Raw genomic sequence first — 22129 nt, 5'->3', positions numbered from 1 at the left:
CTGCAAAATGGCCTATTCAAAGTCCGATTTTAAAAATCTTTATTTTTCATGATTTTGGGGGACAATACATCTTTAAATATCTACAGAAAATAAGTGTAAAATATAATTTTAAAAAAGGTATGCTGGGGTTTGCTTACTTTAAAGATTATTATTTTTTTTATGAGATTCTGTTGAGATATTTCAATACCTGTTGGTGTTTTGACAATGACACTCATACACTTCCTTGTTGGGTCAAATTCTAGAACGTGTAACAATTCATAACGCTCAACATCTGAATCCACTTGCACCTCAATGTACTCAGATGTACCTCCAAGAAACTTGACACCATAACTAGAATAAAAAGGAATGACAAAATGAAACATTGTATAATACCAAGGAATTTGTTAAACCTTGCTTATTAAATTACAATTAAATTAGACTGTGATACTAATTTGATTTTAGCTTTTAGACTGTGGACCTTTGTGCTACTTTTCAACTGTGGTACTTATTCTACTGTAGCACTAATTCTACTATGATTGCTTGTGGTGCTTAATATTGGCTGTGGCATATATTCAAATGGTGACCTAATTAGACTGTGGATCTTATTTGACTGGCACTTATTCAACTGACTGTGGCACTTATTCAACTGACTGTGGATCTTATTTGACTGGCACTTATTCAACTGACTGTGGCACTTATTCAACTGACTGTGGCACTTATTGAACTGACTGTGGCACTTATTCAACTGACTGTGGATCTTATTTGACTGGCACTTATTCAACTGACTGTGGCACTTATTCAACTGACTGTGGCACTTATTCAACTGACTGTGGCACTTATTCAACTGACTGTGGCACTTATTCAACTGACTGTGGCACTTATTCAACTGACTGTGGCACTTATTCAACTGACTGTGGAACCTATTGACTGTGGCACTTATTGGACTGACTGTGGCACTTATTCAACTGACTGTGGAACCTATTGACTGTGGCACTTATTGGACTGTGGCAATTATTTATTTGTCTGTTATAGCACTTGTACTACTGTGGTGTTATTTGACTATTGGCATTTATTAGTCTGTGACCCTTTTTCAACTGTGCCATTGACTGTGGCATTTATTCGACAGTGGCACATATTCTATTGTGACATTTATTCGTCTTTGGCACTTATTCTATTGACCCCAGTTGATAAAATGGATTATTATAATATTATAATGAAATAGTATATAGTAGAGCCAGGGACTCTTCCCTAGTAGTACCTACCTTGCAGCAGCTTCAACAAGTGCCTTTTCATCAGGGGATGATGCTTGGTAGTCCAGAGGGGCTTTACTATCGATGCTATCCATCCCATTCTCAGAATCTTTGTGAACATGCACCGTATGACAAAGGCCCATGCACAACAAGAACTCATGTAACAGCTCCCTCTATAAAAAATTAAGTAGCATAGTATTAGTAGCATATTAATTTGGATGTACATCAAAGAACTTATAACACAAGAATCTCCTGTTTGTCCGAAGCGCGTAACAATTTCGAAAGGCATTGTGGGATAGAATAGAGCTAATGGGTGGCGATATTGTGAGCCATGGAGTAGGGCGCCGCATCAAATTAGAAAGTCAAAATCATAGAGGGGATCTGCTAATACTCTAGGGGGATAGAGTAATTGACTGAGGAGTAGGGCGCCCGCATCAAATTAGAAAGTCAAAATCATAGAGGGGATCTGCTAATTCTCAAGGGGGATAGACTAATTGACTTCCTAGTTTGGAGGGGGCGCTGCTCCATGCTGTGAAATGGCGTCGCCCAGTTTGACCTTTTAACCCTGTACTTCCGATACTGTGTTTTGAATGCAAATTGAAGAACAGGAGATTCTTGTGTTATAAGTTCTTTGATGTACATTTAGTTGATTAAGCTTTAATTGATTATTTAGGCCTATAGGCCTTCATAAGACAAGCATACACATCTAGTTTACATATAACCAATCAATTAATAATATTATAAAGAAAGTTTACCCTTATTTACATATTTTCAGGGGCTGCATTTGATTATATTTTAATATTATTTTTAAAACTTTAAATTACTCATTATATAATTGTTTATACCGCAAAATTCATTGGATAATTTTATATAAAAATTCCCCCAAAGACAAGGGTACTGTAACTCCAACTAAATAGACAGAATATTATTTGCAGGTACCTTTGTTTTATTTCATATTGGTTTATTTTTATAGAATTTTCGAAAATGGGATTTTGCTGTTAGCAAAATTATGCGAGTTTCAATCCAGGAATGACCTTAAGCCTGGATTACACTAGATAGAAGGTATTTAACATATCATAAACAAAAGCTCTTCTACTGTGAGAGAGTGTCGCTTTGTCGAAGTAATTATGTTAGCAACACATAGCTAATTGGAAACAGGTTTTATAGAACGGTATACGAGCCAAACAACCATCAATCTACATCTAAACAACTTGAGGAGAGATGTTTGAAAAAGTCGTCAAGTCTTCTCAGAGCATTTAAATTCAAAATTAATAACAGAAAGAAGTTGGCTTGGCTTTGGTATGTAGCTTTTGCCTCGATAAAAGAAAAATTATTAAATAGTTAAAAATCCTTCAAAACATATAGTATTTACGTACCCTATGTTCTTTGCCAGAGTTAGTAAAGTCCTCTGGTTCTGTTGTCATTTTTAATGATACTCCATTAACATCTTCATATTTAATCCCATCAACTGAACACTGTCGGAACTGCATGTTGTTTTCTGTTAGTGTGCCAGTCTTGTCGGTGAACATGTACTCCACTTGTCCCAGTTCCTCATTAAGATCAGATGTGTTTGCTTTTGCTCGTTGATTTGTTGCCTGGAGAGAGAATTATTTAGAAATATAATTTTAGAGAAAAATAATTTTAGCAAAAAAGAGCATAGTATTCTTGCTGTCAAATAAACTATTTAAGACATAGGAATAAAAACCACATATCAAGGCAGTTATTTGTGGAGGTTTAAGGCTGTGTTTCCGCAGCCAAAAATTAACCGATAATTAAGGATAACAATTAAGCAAAAAAGTGGGTTTAACAGATTCAACTCGCGAAAAATTAACCAGTAATTATCTCATTCAAATCAGATATCGGATCAATGTAATAACTTGTAACCTTTGATCTAAAGGTCAATGTTGTTGCATTGTGATTGTGCACTTGGTTGTTCGGTAATGACTGATCATGACAACTTTTTGTATTAATTATCTGATTGGTTAAAAAAATAACCGATAATTTTTGTTATGGCTGTGGAAACATGGTCCTAAAAAATTAAGAATGTGGCATGTCGAAGAGAGTTCTTTTCTGTAAGTAGTAAAAAATAGTAAAATAAAATAGTCATTAAATTAAATAATGATTAAGAAAGGGGAATATAGCAACACACCAACCTCATCATAGATATCAATATCCCATGCAAAGAACATAGACCCAGTGAACTTTTGAAGTTCTGAAAAATAAAAAACAAAAATGTTATTTGTATTTCTGTAAAATGCAAATCTATTTTGAAAAGAATCAAACTGTAGAGTTACAAAAAGGTGTTTCTCGAAAATAAAATAAAAAATAAAATTGTTAATAGGTCAACTCTAGATTTCCAGAAAGATTAATTTACAGAATACATTGAAATTGTAATTTTGATTAAAATGAATTGAAAAATACAACGCTTTTGAAGCTAATATGTGCCTTACCGAGTGTCACATATAGAGATATTGGAATAATGTAGTTGAAAAGCACCAGGAATGACAGAAAAGTACCCAATACATTTTGAACCTGTAAAAAAAATGAACAGATTAATTATTTTTACCAAACCAAAACATATTTTATAAAAATAATTTAATTGAAATTATGTTAAAAAAAATGTTTATATATACAGGAAATTACATACAATTATATGTACCATATTTAATCTACAGTATGTATCATTTCTAGTTAAGATAAAGAAACATTTAAATGACACAAACAGGTTGATGATGAGAAGCAGATCAAGATTGTGTGTCAGAGTTAAAAGGATAGAAATACCAGATCCCCAGTATATATATTAAGCCAATGCAGCATCCAGATGATCATATATCGTTGGCTGTAATGGATCTGAGGTCACCAGATCAGTCAAACTATGACTGTGATGTCCAAGAGCACAGGAGTAACCCACTACTCTTCTGAAAGATACACTGGGTTCTTTTTTTGTGTACATAAGTATTTTACTTCTCAGTTTATGATTGTAATCCAACCTTTTCAGCTTTTGCTGCTGGTTGGAATTTGATATTTATTTTTATACCTTAATAAATAAATAAATAAATAAATATATGTACACTTGACATAGTACTCTAGGAAAAAATTCCCCTTGAATAGAGAACTTGATTTCTAAACCTTTCAGATTTTTTTCCCCTAGACTATACAGTTTGAGGTCGTTATTTGAGAAGACTTCAAGTTTTACCACCATAACTATGGTCCCAGTGTCCATTGAAGCTGTACCGATATTATGACTATGGTTTAACCGCTCATTCACTTGACTTGAAAGTATATGTATGTATTTGTAAATTTTACAATAAACAACTTACATCAATATTATATTTATGATTTAACCACTTGGCCACTTGACTCAATCAAAGTAGTATGCATTTCTAAAGCTCTGTCTACACCATCAATATAGTTTGAAAAAGGTGTGATGTGCCTAAATATGGTAGTGGTATGATGTTATCATGTCCATAAGGGCACATCACATTTTTTTGTCACAGACAGTTTGATATATAAAATAAATATAAAAAAAACTGACAAACAACTTACATCTATATCATAGTCGCCACTGAGAAGAGCACTTGGATAGAAATACCAATGTTCCTTTAGGACATGGTTGGTGGCGTCGTAGGTGTACTTTGCAATTGTGCATGTAAGAGTTTCAACGACAAGCAGAATCAACATTACTCCTAGGTATTTGTTCATTGATCTGAAAATAAGAAAATTGTTTTAAAAAGTCTTAGTCAGAAAGTTGTGCTGTGATTGGTGGTTGGCATTTGTACCATCTCCTTTTACACCACTAGCAAAAGTGCAGAGTGGGCCCAGAATTAAGGATATGTAGGCTGGTGTAAACGATGTAAACGATTACTCAGGTCAGTGAACCACCCAAGTAAATGATGCGGAACTATTCAGCCCGAGACGTGTTTCCTGTGTATGTTTTTCTGGTAGGTTACTATCCTTGCTTGATATAGAATACAAAAATGTATTGTCCTCCAAAAAAAATATAAAAAATAGATTAATAAAATCAGAATTTGAATAGGCCATTCTGTAGTTTTAATAAAGGTTCACTTCTGCAGAAAAAAAACGGTTAAATTCAACAAAAACCGCATTGGCTGGCAGCCAATTTGACTATTTTTGACATTTTTTTCAGGTAAATAATTTTGTTTAGATCTAATTTTTCGTCAAAATGAATAACTATAATGGAACATCAAAATGGCATATTCAACAACAAAATGTGAAAAAATTTTTTGTAAGGGGGGAAAATATATCTTTAAGTACAATAAAAAAAATATGGATTTTATTTGTTCCCTTATTATAATAAATATGGTATTACAAAAGTAAGATTAGTTTTGATTAATTTTATTTCAAGAGATATTATTCTTGATTATAACAGGTTTCATATCATACATACAGTGGGATTGTGTTTCATTCATTAAATCATATGACACACAGACAATTAAACAATACTATCATACACATACACAAGTACACAAACGTAGCCTAACCTTTCTAAACATGAGAATTTCTGGCCTTTGGACTTTGAGTTGAGAGCCATCTTTGTTTGTTCTCCTGTGTTTACGGCCACTCCTGAAAAAACAACATCAACTTCAATTTGAACAAATATATTATCTCATTATAAGTGCACATGAAAACTCTAAATCTAGAATTATTGTTGTCTTTTACCGAATTTATTCAAATAAACACCCGGCCGTGATTAAACGCCTCCCTCGAATAAACGCCCATACAGTATAAACATCATTTGAAATAAATGCCTCCCTTCGAATAAACACATGCAAATACGCAATATTGTATTACAAGATATTTCTATTTGTAGTAGAATTCATTGATTTACATGATCTACAATTTACTAAGCATATTTTTGATACAATTTTTACTGTATTTTATCACTTCTTAATATTATTGTATTGCATTTTTTTCATATCTAAGGAGTATATTATTCTGGTTAAAATGATCATTGGTGACTATCATTTCTCTTATACTGTATTTTTCTTTGATTGATCGATTAAATAAATGTCATAAATGACTAAAATAATAAAACCATTCCATAAAGCATACAGTCATTTTGGATAGAAAACCAGTTAATATAATACAATCTTGAAATGTTATAATGGGAAAATACCGTTTTCATTTATTTTAAGTTAAATACGATAGAAAGAGAGAGATAGGCAGCCATTTTATAGGATTCCCTGCCCTGATTATGGCGCGTCGCCACCATGTTATCTTTTGTACAGTACTGTATAACGTACAGTGCCTCTATTAATAAAGCAGAAATTTCTAAAATTGATCTTTGATCAATTATTAAAATTCAACAATATACAATTCAACAAAAACTGAATACGCAATATTTTATTTATATCATATCATTGTATCCTTTTTGCAATAATGCATCTTATAATTTGTTTTCTGTCTTTTAATTTTTTTTACTTAATTTTCCAACTTTTTAAAATTCAATAAGATATTGATTACAATTATTCAAGAATTTAATTTTGATACTGAAAGATTTTGATACTGAAAGATTTCAATTGAGAAAGCACCTGCAATCAGACTGATGTTTTAACATTAACAGATACTTATACAGTTTTAGCATGTGGTACAATGATGCATCACTGTATTTTGTATCATGTTGCTATGGAAACCTTTCAGATATGAAATATATATTGAATTCTTCATTACTTTGAAACATACATTATATCTTAAGTCAATCAAAGTACTGTATGTCATCTATTGATCGAGTATTTATCATTTGTTCCTGTTGCTAAGAGTGATTCTTAAGTACATAAATTGTACAGTAGTATTTTTTATTTTTTTCCAGCAAGTTTATATATTATCAATAATCAGACTTTCTTTTTCTGTACTATACTGTACCCAAAATAAATCATTAAACATGGTAAACATAATAGAGTATTATTCCTGAAATGTTTCAGCAGGTGTACTGAGAAAATTATTTATTTCTTTTTTTTTCCAGCATGTTCAGGTATTATCAATAATCATTCAATTCTTACATACTTTCTTTTTCTGTACTATAATACTGTACAGTAATTATATTCCTGCAACGTTTCAGCAGGTGTACTGAGAAAATTGTTTATTTCTTTTTTTGTACTATAATACTGTACCCAAAATAAATCATTAAACACGGTAAACATAATACAGTAATATTCCTGCAACGTTTCAGCAGGTGTACATTCGTAAATAAATATGACATTTACAACTCATTAAACAAGTTGTTTTATTTTTTAAATACAGTAATAACTCATAAGGTTTTATAATAGATTTTATTCAGTTGCTAAACAGAGCAGTGAATGTACAAGAATTAAGTGACCTTTTAATAGTCTGTATATTTTGCTGAGGTTTTGTACTGTTTCTATATTGTATTGTCTCAGAGCAACACACAGCTATGTATATTATAATAATGCATATGGTATTAAATGGAAATGGAAACTATAAGGCTTGTATAAAACTGACTCCAACTAACAAGATGTAAGCCATGATTACACGTTTCGATCTTCATAAGGCTTGTTAAAAATGCTATTTCATGCATTGGTCACCATTTCAAAAAAATTGACAAAAAAAAGTATGATGTACCCAAATATGGTAGTGATATAGCCAAATATGGTAGTGATATGACATTATCATGTCCATATATGGCCACATCGTTTTTGTCACATAAACTTTGATAGTGTAGACAGAACTAACATTTTAAAAAATAATGCCTGAATTAGTTTATTGCCAATCTGAGTATCTAACCCCTAATATTTATAAAATATTGTGGCCATATCAAATACAGCAATAGGCCTACTGAATATTATGTAGAGAGCTAATGGTGAAGAGAATTCCTGGTAATACCAATACATTCATTGGACACCCCTATAAGGAAACGAGGGGAAATATGTTTTAATACTATGGAAACGGCTATAGACAATTTTAGGTTTTTGGTAGTCTCCTGTGAATACAGTACTCACTTTCACTTTCAACTTTATTCACATTATACAAACAGTACAAACAAGGGCTAACCTTAATGTTTTTGTAAAAATAAACATTTAACTTCATTTATGAATTTAAATCTTGAAGAGGTACATTTTATAGTTAAGGACAATGTGTCCCCTTAATAGGGGTTCTACTTTAGTCTGAATTATAAACCTTGTCAATTACACAACATTGTTGAGGTACAGTAAAATGAGAAATTCTGACATGTGCCTTTACTGTTAAAAAACTTTTGTTCAAATTCTTTTGTTAAATTTAAATAGAAACCAACAAGATTATACATAATGATAATTTAGTTTCACTTTAATTCAACAATTACCTAAACAGTATATAGCATGTGTTAAAGATATTAATTTCACCGCTGATGTCCTATATATATAATCATTATTAAAATGGTTTAATTGTTATTGCAGAAATATTATTGATAAGTTAACTTTTTAATTAACTATTAATGAATATTTCATCCGTTTGACATCATTAAATCATGTAAGTATGAAACAATTGCTTTATAATTTGATAATGATATGTGTCACTGTCAATCATCTACAGGTTTCAGATATAATAATTGGTTAATGCACATAAAGTAAAATAAAAATGAAATCACAACAAAAAAACATGAATTTTACTATGGTCAAATATTATAGAACTATCCCCCACTGAAAAAAGTGCTCTACTGTGTTAAAAAAAAATCAATATTTTTGGCTGCACCAGGCAATTAAAAATACCAATCAATTGGATGTTGGAATGCAATTTAACCAGTAAATATTTGCTTTCAAGTAATATAATTAGCAATGAAAAATTATTTATTTATTTATTTGGAATTACACCTTTAGATCGGTGGCACACTTAGCACAAAGGTAAATCCTTCACAATAACAATGTAAAATATAACAATTAATGAATTACATACAGAAAAGTATAAAGGCAAAAACAACTATCAACCCCTTTTTTGTAATTCAATTCTCCATTCATCTATCATTATATAGAGTTAAGTTTTCTTAAAATTTCAGAAATTGGAAAGTAGACTTTTCCGTAATTTGAGAGAGTGGTGAAAAGATTTTTGTATTCACAATTACACTTCAAGAGAATATCGTTTATACAAGATAGAAACTTAAGTCTTTAAATTCATAATTAAGTTGTAGCATTCCAATAAACATAATTTTTGGCCATCGATAGTTTTCAATCTATGGAAGTATTTCATACGAAAAGCGTTATGGATCTCGTTAATTGGAGACCAACCAAGCTCTCCATATAAGGCGGCACAGTGTGTATTTCGAGGTGCTTTTAAGATATAATGCGCCATTTGGAGCCGGAGACGCTCTAGTTTATATATCTATTCTACTTAAAGAGCACCATAGTTGGGTGAACTATCTCCACAGAGTATCCCCATAATATACTAAAGTTATCAAAGCTACTGATAATAATTTTAACGTACGCTATTAATCTTTGACCTTTTTTTTTATAACATTCTCAATTTATATATGGTCATTTAATTTACGAGAAATACTGTATGTACACCGAGATATTTATATGATTCAGTTTCATATATAAAGCCATTACCTAATTTCCATTGTCTTATTTATCAACATGTTTACTGTATATAAAACAAAGAATTATTACACTCACTTTTGTTTACAAAGTCGGCTTGCATGCTGGGATAAAGCTTTAGGGTCAATATTTTAAATGCTATTTATACAATTAAAAAATAATCTTCTTACCAAATACATATTTCACATTTTTCAATCTGGCACCTCTTAGCAAAACATTCTCTGGGCTCAATGGGCTAGAAAAAACAACAAACAACAAGGAAACAATTAAAATCAAGGAAGGATAAAACCAGTCACCAAATTAAATAATAAAATGTTGATTTTTATTACAAGTACCATATATAATAAAAAGTTTATTTTTGTGGTACAACAAGTACTATTATTTTCAAAAATTGGACTCACATTGAGAGGTTTTCAAAATGCATTTTTAAAATGATATGATATATTTTGGGACCAGTAATTTCTGGGAATGTACTAGTTTGTGGCAGAAACTAGTAATTTCTGGTATTTTACTATTTTTGTGGAAGAAACTCAGTGACTTACTATACTGTCTCTTGTCTATTTGGTGCAAATGTTTTCATACGTCCGATGAATTTGTAAAGATCAGTGTGCGGCTGCTCACACTCAATAACACCTTTAAATGAGTTGAGGCTCTCCACATTTTGTAAGAGGGCAGTGACCGGGAGAGAACGATGCATCTAAATAAAAAATTTAAAAAAAGAAAGAATCGTAATACACAGGAAATTTGCAGCAAAAATCTCTGATAAATGAGTTATCTTAGAAAAGCAGCCAATCCCATAGCATTTATAGACTATGTCTGCAGTAGGCGTGGTTTCCAATTCAATGAAATTCAAAGACGTACTGTAGGCATAACATAAGTCAGTTGACCAATAACAAGCAATAGTTCCCGATGATCCATTGCATTATGACTATAGTCAGATTACTAAAATGAGGCTTACATCCTTCATCCTTGCGTTGTGTGGGAACCAACCATAAGGAGATGCCATCAGTACCCAAAAAATACATGTGTCCCTTAATAGAAGTGTCTCCTGAAAGGCGTAGTGTTAAAGCATATATTTTGCTCCATAAGGGGACACATTCATTACTCAACAAAGGGCCGTCTTAATATGGGTGTCCCCTGGGCCATCTGGGAAAACAGTTTTTTTTTTACTGAAGAGGTCACCCAGTATAAAAAACAAATAAATAGACGTGCTGTAGCTGTACAATATATTTTGCTCCTTGTTTGTTTCATGGGAATAATATTATAGTAATAAGGGTGTCATAGGGGTTCGGACAAAATAAAATGTAGGTCAATATTAATTTTCATTGGCCAGTCTTATCAATAAGAACTTTCGTTCATAGCTACTCAATTTGGAGACTCAATTCAATGACTATTGATTAAACTGACCATTTTGCTGGTCGAGTCATTTGCATTCATTGTTTTTGTATGGTGTATTGTGTGCAGGTAATAGCATATTTAGTTTGTATGACCAATGACAATTACTTGAATATCAATATCAAATATTAATATAGTGCGGGCATTGCAGAATATTATAATGGCCGCACTTTTTTTGTTAATAAATCAAACTTCTTCTGCATTTGTTGACATTTAGTTTTATTTGAGATAATTATCATTATCTGTTGTAATTGAAAAAAACACAACTCTAATTTAATGTGTTTATACACAGTCCTTTTATGAATGTTATATATTATGTGAATAATAATATTATCAAAATGATTTATGTTGAGAACCATTGTCAAGTGTATTAAAAATATATTGTCTCCCTGAAAAAATATTTTTGTAGAATATGCCATTTAAATGTCACAATTAGTTATTCACTTTAAACCAAAAATTGGATCGAAAAAAAAATTATTAACCTGAAAAAATAATAATAGTTATTTAAAGATAAGTCAAATTGACTGGAAGTTTTTTTAAAATTTAATTTAACAATTTATTGTTTCTTTTTATGAAATTTATAAAATTATGTTTTTATTTATGGAAGTGATTCATTTTTTTAAAACTGCGAAATGCCTATTTAAAGTCTTTTTTAAAAATTATATTCTTCATTTTTCATCTTTATTTGAAATAATTTTCATAATTAAATCTACTTTTATAGTTAAAGATATATTGTCCCCCTCAAAAATAATTTTTTAATTTTTTTTTGTTGAATATGCCATTTTAATATCACATTAATGAATAATAAATAAATAATCACTATGACCAAAAATTTGATCAAAAAAAAAACATTTTCCACCAAAAAAATGTAATTTAAAGCAAAATATACCTAAATTGTCTGGAAGACAATGGTTTTTGGTTGAAATTAACCATTTCTTTTGTCTTTTTATAAGTGAAATAATTATTTTTTGATGATTTTTTTTCTACAGAAGTGAATAACTTTATTTAAACTGTGAAATTGCCTATTCAAAATCTGATTTTATTAATCTTTATTTTTTCATGTTTTTGGGGGACAATACATCTTTAACTGCATTATAAATAGATTTCTACGGTTACACTGCTACTGGCCAATGTCCCACTTTCTGTATGGTCTAAAGCTCTGTCTACATTATTAAACGTTATGTGACAAAAAATTGTGATTATTGTGTATGGACATGATGATGTCATATCCCTACCATATTTGGGCATATCACACTTTTTGATCAAACTAGATTGATAATGAAGACAGAGTTTAAAGAGATGTATTAAGTTGCAACGTTGTCTATCCCCATGGCAACATTAATGCATTGCTTGTTAATTAACCTGGAATACAGGTAAGAATGTTAATCAACATACATAAAGGTTGCCTTGGCAACTGAGGATGCTATTTAGCAAAATAACGACGATAATAGTTACATAAAATACAACTGGATATAAAATAAACAATTATTATAAAAAGTTATCAGACACTTTCCCTGCACTGGTTGACATTTTGTAAAAATAATGGGATATATAAATTAACTCTAAAAACATTAAAACATTTCTTCTTCTTCTTCTCTGATTAATTACGATAAAATATACAATATTATATGTTACAACAGTAGTTTGACCATGTACAACCAAGGCAATTTATATATTATATAAAACACAGTGAGGGAAAAGTTGAAAGAAATGAAAATATTCTGTCAATAAAACATTAAGTATTTGTTTAGTAACACACCTACTCCTAAAGTAAATAGATAATGTTATCTTATCATGTATTCATGACATCAAACAAAACCAACCACTGCCATTTTGATTTGTCAAACAAAGACCATGGCAAAAACTCAGCATTATGATTGAGAAGAGTACTGTAATGTACAAAATAAACTAAAGTTGATTAGGAGTGTCACATTAGTCACTTTTATTTGGGCTATGATGAAACAAAGAACTAAACAAATTCTTGACAAAGAGTTGGTCATTGAATGGAATTATTCATTATATGTCACATGATAGGAACCATTATTTAGTAGCCTGTGTGTTAATTATTAATATGATCTTAAATATTATACATATTACACAGAAGGCTCTGTGTTTGGTTGAGACAGCTTTTCCTCATTGTCATTTTAAAACAAAACTGAAATTGGGGAGATCAGGGTCAACCCAAATGAACTTAATCACTGTAGCTGAACCGGTTGACACAACCTCATAGATTTCTTCTCTAAAGATTAATTAATTTAGTATCACTGGGTGGTTTACATTCTACAATTTCTTTGGCTGTCATATTTATATTAATTATAATAATTAAAATTATAAATGATACTGAATACTACATAATAAATTGTTCCTACCTTCAGATTTGTTTCTCCATCTAAATTAGCTGTGGTAACATAGCATTCTCCTTCAGGATTTTCGGAAGACAGCACTATCATGTCACATGGAAATTCATCATTTAATTTGCAACGGACAATATCCCCAACCTACAGACGATAATATTAAAGGGTAAGTTTGTGAACCCATTATCACTTTTTATTAATATCTCAAAATTCATACACTCCAAAGTGATTAGAAGTACCTAGTAATACTACTGTTTTTAATTTTATATTTTTAACCTAAAATCTAAAATTTGTATACTTTAATTGGATTTTATAAATAGTGCTTTTCATAATTGTACCACATTTGTATATTATAAAGACTCATTAGAGTCATAGTGGCCTAGGTTGCTTTTGTTTTTCCTGACTTTTTGTTTTTATTGTTGTTTTTTTTTTGGTCAAATAAATAAATGAAATAACACAATCTTTCCTCTTCTTAATAGTGTGCTATTGATTGGGACAGTTATAGAGGAGAGGAGCCAGTGATTTAACCAAAAGATGTTGGACATGTGTTCCAGGCCACTAGACCATGTACATGTGGGCTTGGTGGTCGTGTTTAAGAAGTTACTGCGTTATCCAGGGTACTGTATTTCTTAGGTTAGCAAAGTTCAAAAGGATGTACTAAAAACACCTAATCAAAACCTTAATAGGGCTTAAAAGGATGTTTATTTTTTTTTAATCTAGAAGAATCAAAGTAAATTCCCAGTCTAAGTGTACTATAATTATACATAAAATGATATTACTAAAAACGAAAAAATTATGCCTACCAAGTACTGATTGGCCAATTTTTGGCTCCATCTATCAGACCGAATGTTAAATCAATTAAAGACAGTCCCGATAATGAACAGAATGAGTATATACTGGACTATAATTCCAATCTCATTTCGTCTACTGTCCAAAAAAGCTCACTATACTAAATTTACATTTGTGTTTTAATTAAACTAGTTAGGTACTGTAATAAGCAGAGTTGAGTTAGTAGAGTAAAGAGTCTATTATTGTTTCATATCCTCCATAAATCTAAACTAGGAAAAGATTATTGGAAGCAACAAATGTTCATACTGTACCCGAATATCACTTGATCGTGTATCAACAATTTCCCCATCACGAATAACTCTCATTGGTCGATTATTGACCTCAAAGTCAGCTTGATGCCTCAACCAATCCTCATAGCCCTGTGTATGCAAAAAAAATATCACAAAATATAAAATTCTAAAATTCATTCATTAGAATTATAGGTTGAAACTTAACTATGGAGAAACAGGTAACTATGTGACTAATGGAATTTCTTGAAAAATGAAAGTTAAAGGGGAAAGAAGATTAGACAGGTGGGGCATCATTTCTATAAGTTTATTTTATTATCTACAGTATGGGTAAACAATGCTTTTATCTTTCATTTCCTTTATATTTTACTTGTTTTTCATTACATTTTGTGATGAATCACAATTAGTTTTCCCATATACAGTACTGTATTATATTTTGTATTTGATTTTCGCATCAACTAACCTGTTTTATTCCTGTAACAGAGATGACAAAAACTAATGGAAGAACACTTGTTATTGGACTGACTGGACTATCTATAACAAACTATAAAAATAAAGAAATATCATTATCACTTTCAATTCATAACTGTAAATCACAATTTATTTTCATATAATAAAATTAATATTGAAAACAGTTTTTATAACATCATTTCCCTCATGCTAAGTATAAAATACTTGTTCTTTTTAGACTAGCTACATAACAGTCCTGACTTCCAAGTCTCCATGGTCATATAATAATGATAAATACTGTATGCCCACCGTCTGAAAACCGCACACAATCATGCCCTTTCACTATCGGTCCGACAAACACCAGACGCATACTATAGGTTAATTCAGGTGCATGTGGTACTTATAGTATGTGCTACTATATGTGGTGCATGTTTAATATTATCCTGTACTAAAACATAGTTGCTCTACATTTGTTGGGAAAAGGCCAATTTTGATTTATCCAGTTACATTATGCTTAAGCACAAAGTTCAGATTATTGTAATAATTTGATATAATTCCCATTATTATTGCAATCAGTTCATAATGCATTTTTTCTATACAATACAAGGTTAAATTAACAATTTAACATCGCACAAACTGTCTAAAGGAATATAAAGCTTGACGTAAGTGTACAGTATTATACGTTCAGAGAAAACAACCCTTATATTTTCAACACAAACATAAATTAAGTACCCATCTTTGTTAAGATTCATAATTTATTAATGCATATTAAAATAAAGCGCTTTAAACATTATACTGTAATTGGTCTACTGAGTGTATTATTCATGATGTGAAAGTGCTGGTACATACTGTAATAAAAAATAATGCAGAAATCATTTTTAATACTGCAAAATCAATTCCAATGTCATAAAATTCAAGTCAATTTGTTATATTGTCACCAGTCTATTTTCATCCAGTCTAAATGTCAATGTATTAAATATTTTACATGTCAAATTGGTAAATTTGTTGGCATGGCAGAGGGAAATAAACCCCAAAATGGTTTGAATTGTTTGTAATATTTTGATTGTATATGTATTTAGGACTTTTATTAACTCAAATGGTGAAAATAATTGAACAAATTCATGTAATGTACTCTTGTGCAGTAACCTACAGCACCTGCACAAAATAATTTCAGGAAACAAAAATTAAATTAAAATGTTATTAAAAAAGAAAATAGAAAGTATAATACAATGTTTAATATGAATGTTTCCTTCTTTGTAACCTTGGTGTGTTAAATGTATGAAAGTTGCCAAGTAAACTCTAATACATACTTTACAATAACTATCATGGCAGTCAGTAATATAGTCAAGTCAAGTGAATAATTGATATTTACCTGTAGTAAAGCAACGATTAAAAAATAGAAATTTGCAATTCTTCTAAACTGTTCAAAAAGATTCTTTGGTAGAAAATTTATTAAGGTGTACTGAAAAAGAAAATAAAATATTTATTATTACGTTATAAAAAAATGCAAACCATAAAAAAAACCTGTTTTATGCATGTGTGTGTTTTTTTAAACTATTTGTATTTGCTGTGTGTACAATTATTAGAGTAACTTTTTCCCTGGTGGGAGCCTACTGTAGCCTAGCCTTATTTAAGTTTCTCTACATAAGTGGATTTTTATTTTCTAATAATATTTACAATTTTAAATTGTTGCCATAAAAAACTGACTGATTGAATTGAATCAAAATTGAAAAAAAAAACATTCCATTAAAATTGCAGTTTTGCTAGATCCAAATACTGGTACTGTACATGATTTGAATTTAACTGTACAAAACATTTCATTTTTAAAGAGAAACACACACATTGCTTTATGAAAGTATTCAATATAAGTTTTCAATTTCAATTAAAAATGTATTAGTCATTGAAAATTAATTTTTTAGGGTGTGGTATGGTTTGATGAGATTAAACTTTGTACTTTCAACCCTTCATTACCATGAGATGTACAGTACTGTACACAGAAGTTACACATTATTAATGAACAATCTTTGTGGTATACGTTTCCATACTTTTAAAATGAAACAAACATTTTTTAATAATCGCCATAACAGATTGAAAAGTCTTTAAATAGAAATGTTTAGTTATAATAATTTTAATAAAGGGGAGCACTTCCTGAGAATTAGTGAGAATCTATGTAACAAGGCGGAACTGAGTAAAGACAAGAGAGGTTTTCAATTCTCAACACTAACTCTACCATAAACTCCTATTCACACTGCTTTTCCCATATTGAATTAATTGTAAGGCCAAGCCATTCAAACACAATTTTGGCTGGATAGTAGAACGGTAACGGGACGATTCGGCCCTGAGACGATTCGGCCCGCGACGATTCGGCCCTGGGACGATTCGGCCCGGGACTATTCGGCCCGGGACGATTCGGCCCGGGACGATTCGGCACACTTAAATTTATCGGCTTTGATATGCATTTATAAGCATAAAATAAGCTTTTTTCCCCAAACTTTATTTTCACAGAGACTATGGGGTAGTACTACTAGGGATAAAGATGCAATAAAGCAAACATTTTGAAAACATTGTCGAAAATGATCATTTTTTAGTCACGCGAACGATGTAAACAAGTTACGCCCTCTGTTGGTTGCTTGGCGAATGCACGAAATAAACAAGGTTTTCGAAGTAATAAATTGAATATAAAATTACGTTTTTTTAGTAATTTATTATATATATTATATCAAGATTGTCAATATCAATAAATACGGATTGTTAAACACCTTTAAAAACTTGATAAATACCAAAAAAAATGAATATGAATTTGGTCTAAAGTGAGACGTTTCGGCCCACAAAGTGAGACGATTCGGCCCAAAAGTGGGCCGAATCGTCTCACCAAAAGTGGGCCGAATAGTCCCGGGCCGAATCGTCTCAGGGCCGAATCGTCCCTGAACCAGTAGAACAATAATAGACTTAGTTATGAATGCACAAATGCCAAGCAACCACGGTTAATAAAACCATTACTGTTTCTGCAGTATACTGAAAAAGGCACATGATACAAAATTAGCCAATCAAATGGTAATAATATATCCTCAAGTGTGTAAAATTTGTATTTTGAATTACAGTTACAACTTTTGGATACTCTATTCAGATCTATTGAAAGGAGACACACCTATTGACACTGTCCCGTGAAAGTAACACTATATTTACAGTAGGTAAAACTCTTATTAAATTAAGGAGATACTTTGTTCGGTCCCAAAGATATCCCTTAAAAACAAGGGTTCTACTGAGCTACAGAAAACGTATCACGTTTTTGTGTCACTGCGTAACGTTTCCACGTTATAAAAGAAAATCATAACAGTGATACGTTGGAACGTTCCCATATGAGGGCGTGGTTGTGGACTAGTCCATTATGGTACAAGGGTGTTCTTGGAACTTTTTACTTTCGTATCTAAGCCTTCCCTCTGGAAAGCATGGGTTATTGTCGGTTTATCTAGGTAAGCTAGGCACGAAATAGACTATTTAGTATTATAATTTATACCTTTGATGATATTACTGTATTATCAGGAAACTTTTGTGGAATGTATACAAAGTCTTCAACAGGTGACCGGTTGCCTATCAATACTGTTCTATTCTCAGGGACATCTTTTTCAGTTATTCCCTAAAAAAGAATATAAATTATAAACATTGATTATAAACCAAGGTGCACAACATTTTAATTAAATTAAAGATTAAAAGAGAAGAGATTTGACTCATCATCAGAGAGGACATTCCTATTCCCATTATTTTCTGGTGATGCTGTAGTGTGTAGTAAGTAATGTCTGATATGTTACATATAAAATAGATACTATATGGATATTCCATGCCTTATTTATATAAATTTACCACCTTTAGTGATGATGGTCTATCCAGTTCCAATGAAGGAACTGATCATTTAACTCCATAGAACACACAAATACTGTACAAACATATTCATAAAGTATATAAAATCTGTACATTAATTTTTTACTTCAATAAACTAAAAATGTAGAAAGTAAATGAAGTTTTGACCAATAGACCAAATAGTGCCGAAAGCCCCATTAATAATAAAATAAATTTAATGCAATCAGATTTCTACACATAGTAATTATAATACTGTATAAATTGTTATATTTTATTTTGTATAATTTCTATTAAACTCTAAACAGCATATGCTGACAATCAATCATATAAACATTAAAAACATATGGAAAAAACAGATGAACTACTGTATATTAAAATTATATTATGTATAGATATGAGATACACTAAACTGAACCACAGAAATATTTTATTATCTAGTTATCAAGTCCATTGTATTCATTATCACCAAGAAGACCAATTAATTAAATTATTCATGACAATTGTTATTGTTTTAATTGCAATGCCAGCATAACTAACAATAGCGATTTAATGAATGGACAGGATTATAAATACTGCGCACATAATTAGCATTAATTAATTAAAATAAAATTATACCACATATCTGTACTGGTCACTAAATTACTTGTACTGTAAACTTGGAAATGATTTGGGTACGGGTTTGCAATAAAGTATTTCTTATTTCATATAGTACTGTATACAGAATGAACTGACAGGATAAAAGTAACTATGTAGTGTAGTTAATAATTGTTATGGCACACAATACAATTACACTACACATATCATTACACAGTGAGATTGATTATTAAAATAATACAATGATACTATCAATGATAGTTCTTAGACACCTCATTAACATAAAACAAAACAAGTCTATTTCTAGTACTGTGCCGCTAAAATTGATAATATTGATTATAAGTACAGAGCTATCGGCAAGATCTCTAGGTAATGTTCAATTAGCTTAAAACACACTATGGGAAAATTTGTAATAAATGGATCATTTGGGTTGTATAACTACTATAGTTGACCAACTAGCATACTGTAGGTGTTTAACATCTGTTTGGTCTTTCCTTGCTTTTATTTATTTTGTTTTGTCTTTTACTTTGTATTGTATGGCAGAAATTGAATAAATAAAAAAAAAAATAAATAAATTATCGTCCTCGGTCAGTACATAGAGCAAAGAATCAATTATAAGAAATTTACTATCAAATGTAACTGAGAAAAGCATGTGAGTTTGTACCATATACAAACTGGGTTACATGTTACCTGTTGGTAACCAAGAAGTGTTTTCTTGTTGATTTTATATGGCTTGTGCTGCCACTGCCTAACTGCTTGTTGAATAAACAAAGGAAGACATTATAAACTGACAGTCACACAAATTTCGATGGTGTAAAATGCCAGATTGTTATAAAGTCAGATATCATAACAAGTTTCCAACTTATTAACTTCATTGACTAATTTATCATTGTCCTTGAAGGATTTGGACAAATCCGAAATTTCAATTCATAGATCTACAAAGGACATTATTTCTTCCTCCATTATTCACTGAATAAGCTGATTACAATGGACCTAAAGGTAGTACAGTTAGTAGTTGGCCTAGTGTCAGTGCATAGAGATACAGTTAGTAGTTGGCCTAGTGTCAGTGCATAGAGATACAGTTAGTAGTTGGCCTAGTGTCAGTGCATAGAGATACAGTTAGTAGTTGGCCTAGTGTCAGTGCATAGAGATACAGTTAGTAGTTGGCCTAGTGTCAGTGCATAGAGATACTATACAGTAATATCTCCATGGCCAGTGTTACTGTTATGTATAGTACTGTGTACATAATAACCAAGTAAACTAATAACCTGTACTGGTCATTTAAACACACTGGTCATTTTTATACATGGTAGTAGTACAGACCTATACTGTATACTTCAATTGTATAAAAGGGCCTATTGTTGACTGCTTATGCTTACTAAACAAACCGTGTATAATTATATCATTTTTAGTCTGATTGCATACTTCTGCTAAACTAAGTTACACTAGGATTTGTACCATTTATGCTGCAAAGTAATCGGGGGTTAAAAATGATTATGATCGGTTATTTTTTATTTTACATTGTCCACCTGAGAAAATAAATATTTGTGTTAATTATGCTATTTGAAATTGAATGTAATAGTTATTCCCTTTGACCAAAAATTGGATCCAAAAAAAATTATATTTTTACCTGAAAAAACTCCCAGCCAATAGGTTTTTGGTTGAATTTAACTGTTTATTTTGTTATTTTGAAAACATTATTTTTAAATTTTTTTTTTTACAGAAGCAATTAACTTGGTTAAAACTAAAAAATGGGCAGATTTAAAGTCTGATTTTCATGTTGTTGGGAGACATCTTTAATGAATGAATAACATTTCGCATTTCTAGTTCAGTATTCATGGTCAAAGCTCAAACACATTAAAATATGTACATGGTTTGAAATCATTTTTGCTTGTTCAAAGTTAAAAATTCACATAAAAACAATATGAGTTAAAAAGGTTAAAATTTGGTAAAATACAAATAAAACACATCATTTAAAATACAGATAAAATGTATCGTTTAAAATACAAATACAATACACTAAGATTGGTGTGTGAAAAGGGTATAGCATAAAATGACAGGCTAGCCCTACACAGTAACTAAAACATTTGTCTGTTGAGATAAAATATCTGGTTCATTCCATTAATATTATAAATATAGCCTTTATTATCTTTGTTTGCCTAGATGCGTTTTAACTTTTGTCTCCATTTAGTTATTCTTTGAGCAATGACTGGCCATTAAATAAAACAGCCAGGCCCTATCCTACCACCAAGCCAAGTTCAGTACGCACACAACCACCACATCCGCCACACTAAGCCAACGGTTAATAGCCCGCGGTGCTTAATTGACACCTCATTGATTCTCTCTCTGGGGATACTAACTGTAGCCTGGAATTCCCTCTCCTACAAAAGTGTAGCCTACAAAATATATGCACTTACTAACGTATCTGTAATCCACCTATAAACCGAAGCCATCCTTCGTGTATTTCTCCTGACATTTAGATGTTAAATCCCAGTTCTAAGAATCACTGAAATGAATTTTCAAAAGAATAAAAAAAGAAGACAACACTACCAACAAATACCGGACTTTGAACAGGGAGAGATAGATAACGGTCTGAAAAAGGTGATTCACACTGCTGAATTAGATTT

The 22129-nt window shown here is 30.9% G+C and overlaps 1 protein-coding gene across 11 annotated transcripts in view; it reads right to left on the bottom strand.

Moving 5' to 3' along the window:
• Positions 1 to 22129, bottom strand: part of LOC144843530 (phospholipid-transporting ATPase IF-like) — a 45027-nt gene extending 22898 nt beyond the window's left edge. For 7 of the 11 annotated variants that reach the window (XM_078700320.1, XM_078700322.1, XM_078700323.1 and 4 more), the window contains exons 1-15: positions 21920 to 22128; positions 18568 to 18687; positions 16423 to 16512; positions 15064 to 15144; positions 14625 to 14732; positions 13540 to 13668; positions 10318 to 10472; positions 9946 to 10010; positions 5732 to 5813; positions 4776 to 4935; positions 3680 to 3761; positions 3383 to 3441; positions 2606 to 2824; positions 1242 to 1402; positions 188 to 330 (exon numbers count right to left, since the gene is read on the bottom strand). In XM_078700320.1, coding sequence (XP_078556446.1) covers positions 188 to 330; positions 1242 to 1402; positions 2606 to 2824; positions 3383 to 3441; positions 3680 to 3761; positions 4776 to 4935; positions 5732 to 5813; positions 9946 to 10010; positions 10318 to 10472; positions 13540 to 13668; positions 14625 to 14732; positions 15064 to 15144; positions 16423 to 16512; positions 18568 to 18687; positions 21920 to 21955 — 1690 coding nt within the window. In that variant the 5' untranslated portion in view covers positions 21956 to 22128. Of the gene's footprint in view, positions 1 to 187; positions 331 to 1241; positions 1403 to 2605; positions 2825 to 3382; positions 3442 to 3679; positions 3762 to 4775; positions 4936 to 5731; positions 5814 to 9945; positions 10011 to 10317; positions 10473 to 13539; positions 13669 to 14624; positions 14733 to 15063; positions 15145 to 16422; positions 16513 to 18567; positions 18688 to 21919 lie in introns of all 11 variants that reach the window. The other 4 variants (XM_078700317.1, XM_078700319.1, XM_078700324.1 and 1 more) reach the window with 2 other exon arrangements.

Source organism: Antedon bifida, chromosome 5 (assembly GCF_963402885.1).
Source record: "Antedon bifida chromosome 5, ecAntBifi1.1, whole genome shotgun sequence".
Classification (NCBI taxonomy): Eukaryota; Metazoa; Echinodermata; class Crinoidea; order Comatulida; family Antedonidae; genus Antedon; species Antedon bifida.
The sequence above is the reverse complement of the archived record's forward strand: the minus strand, read 5'-3'. Positions and strand labels throughout refer to the sequence as shown.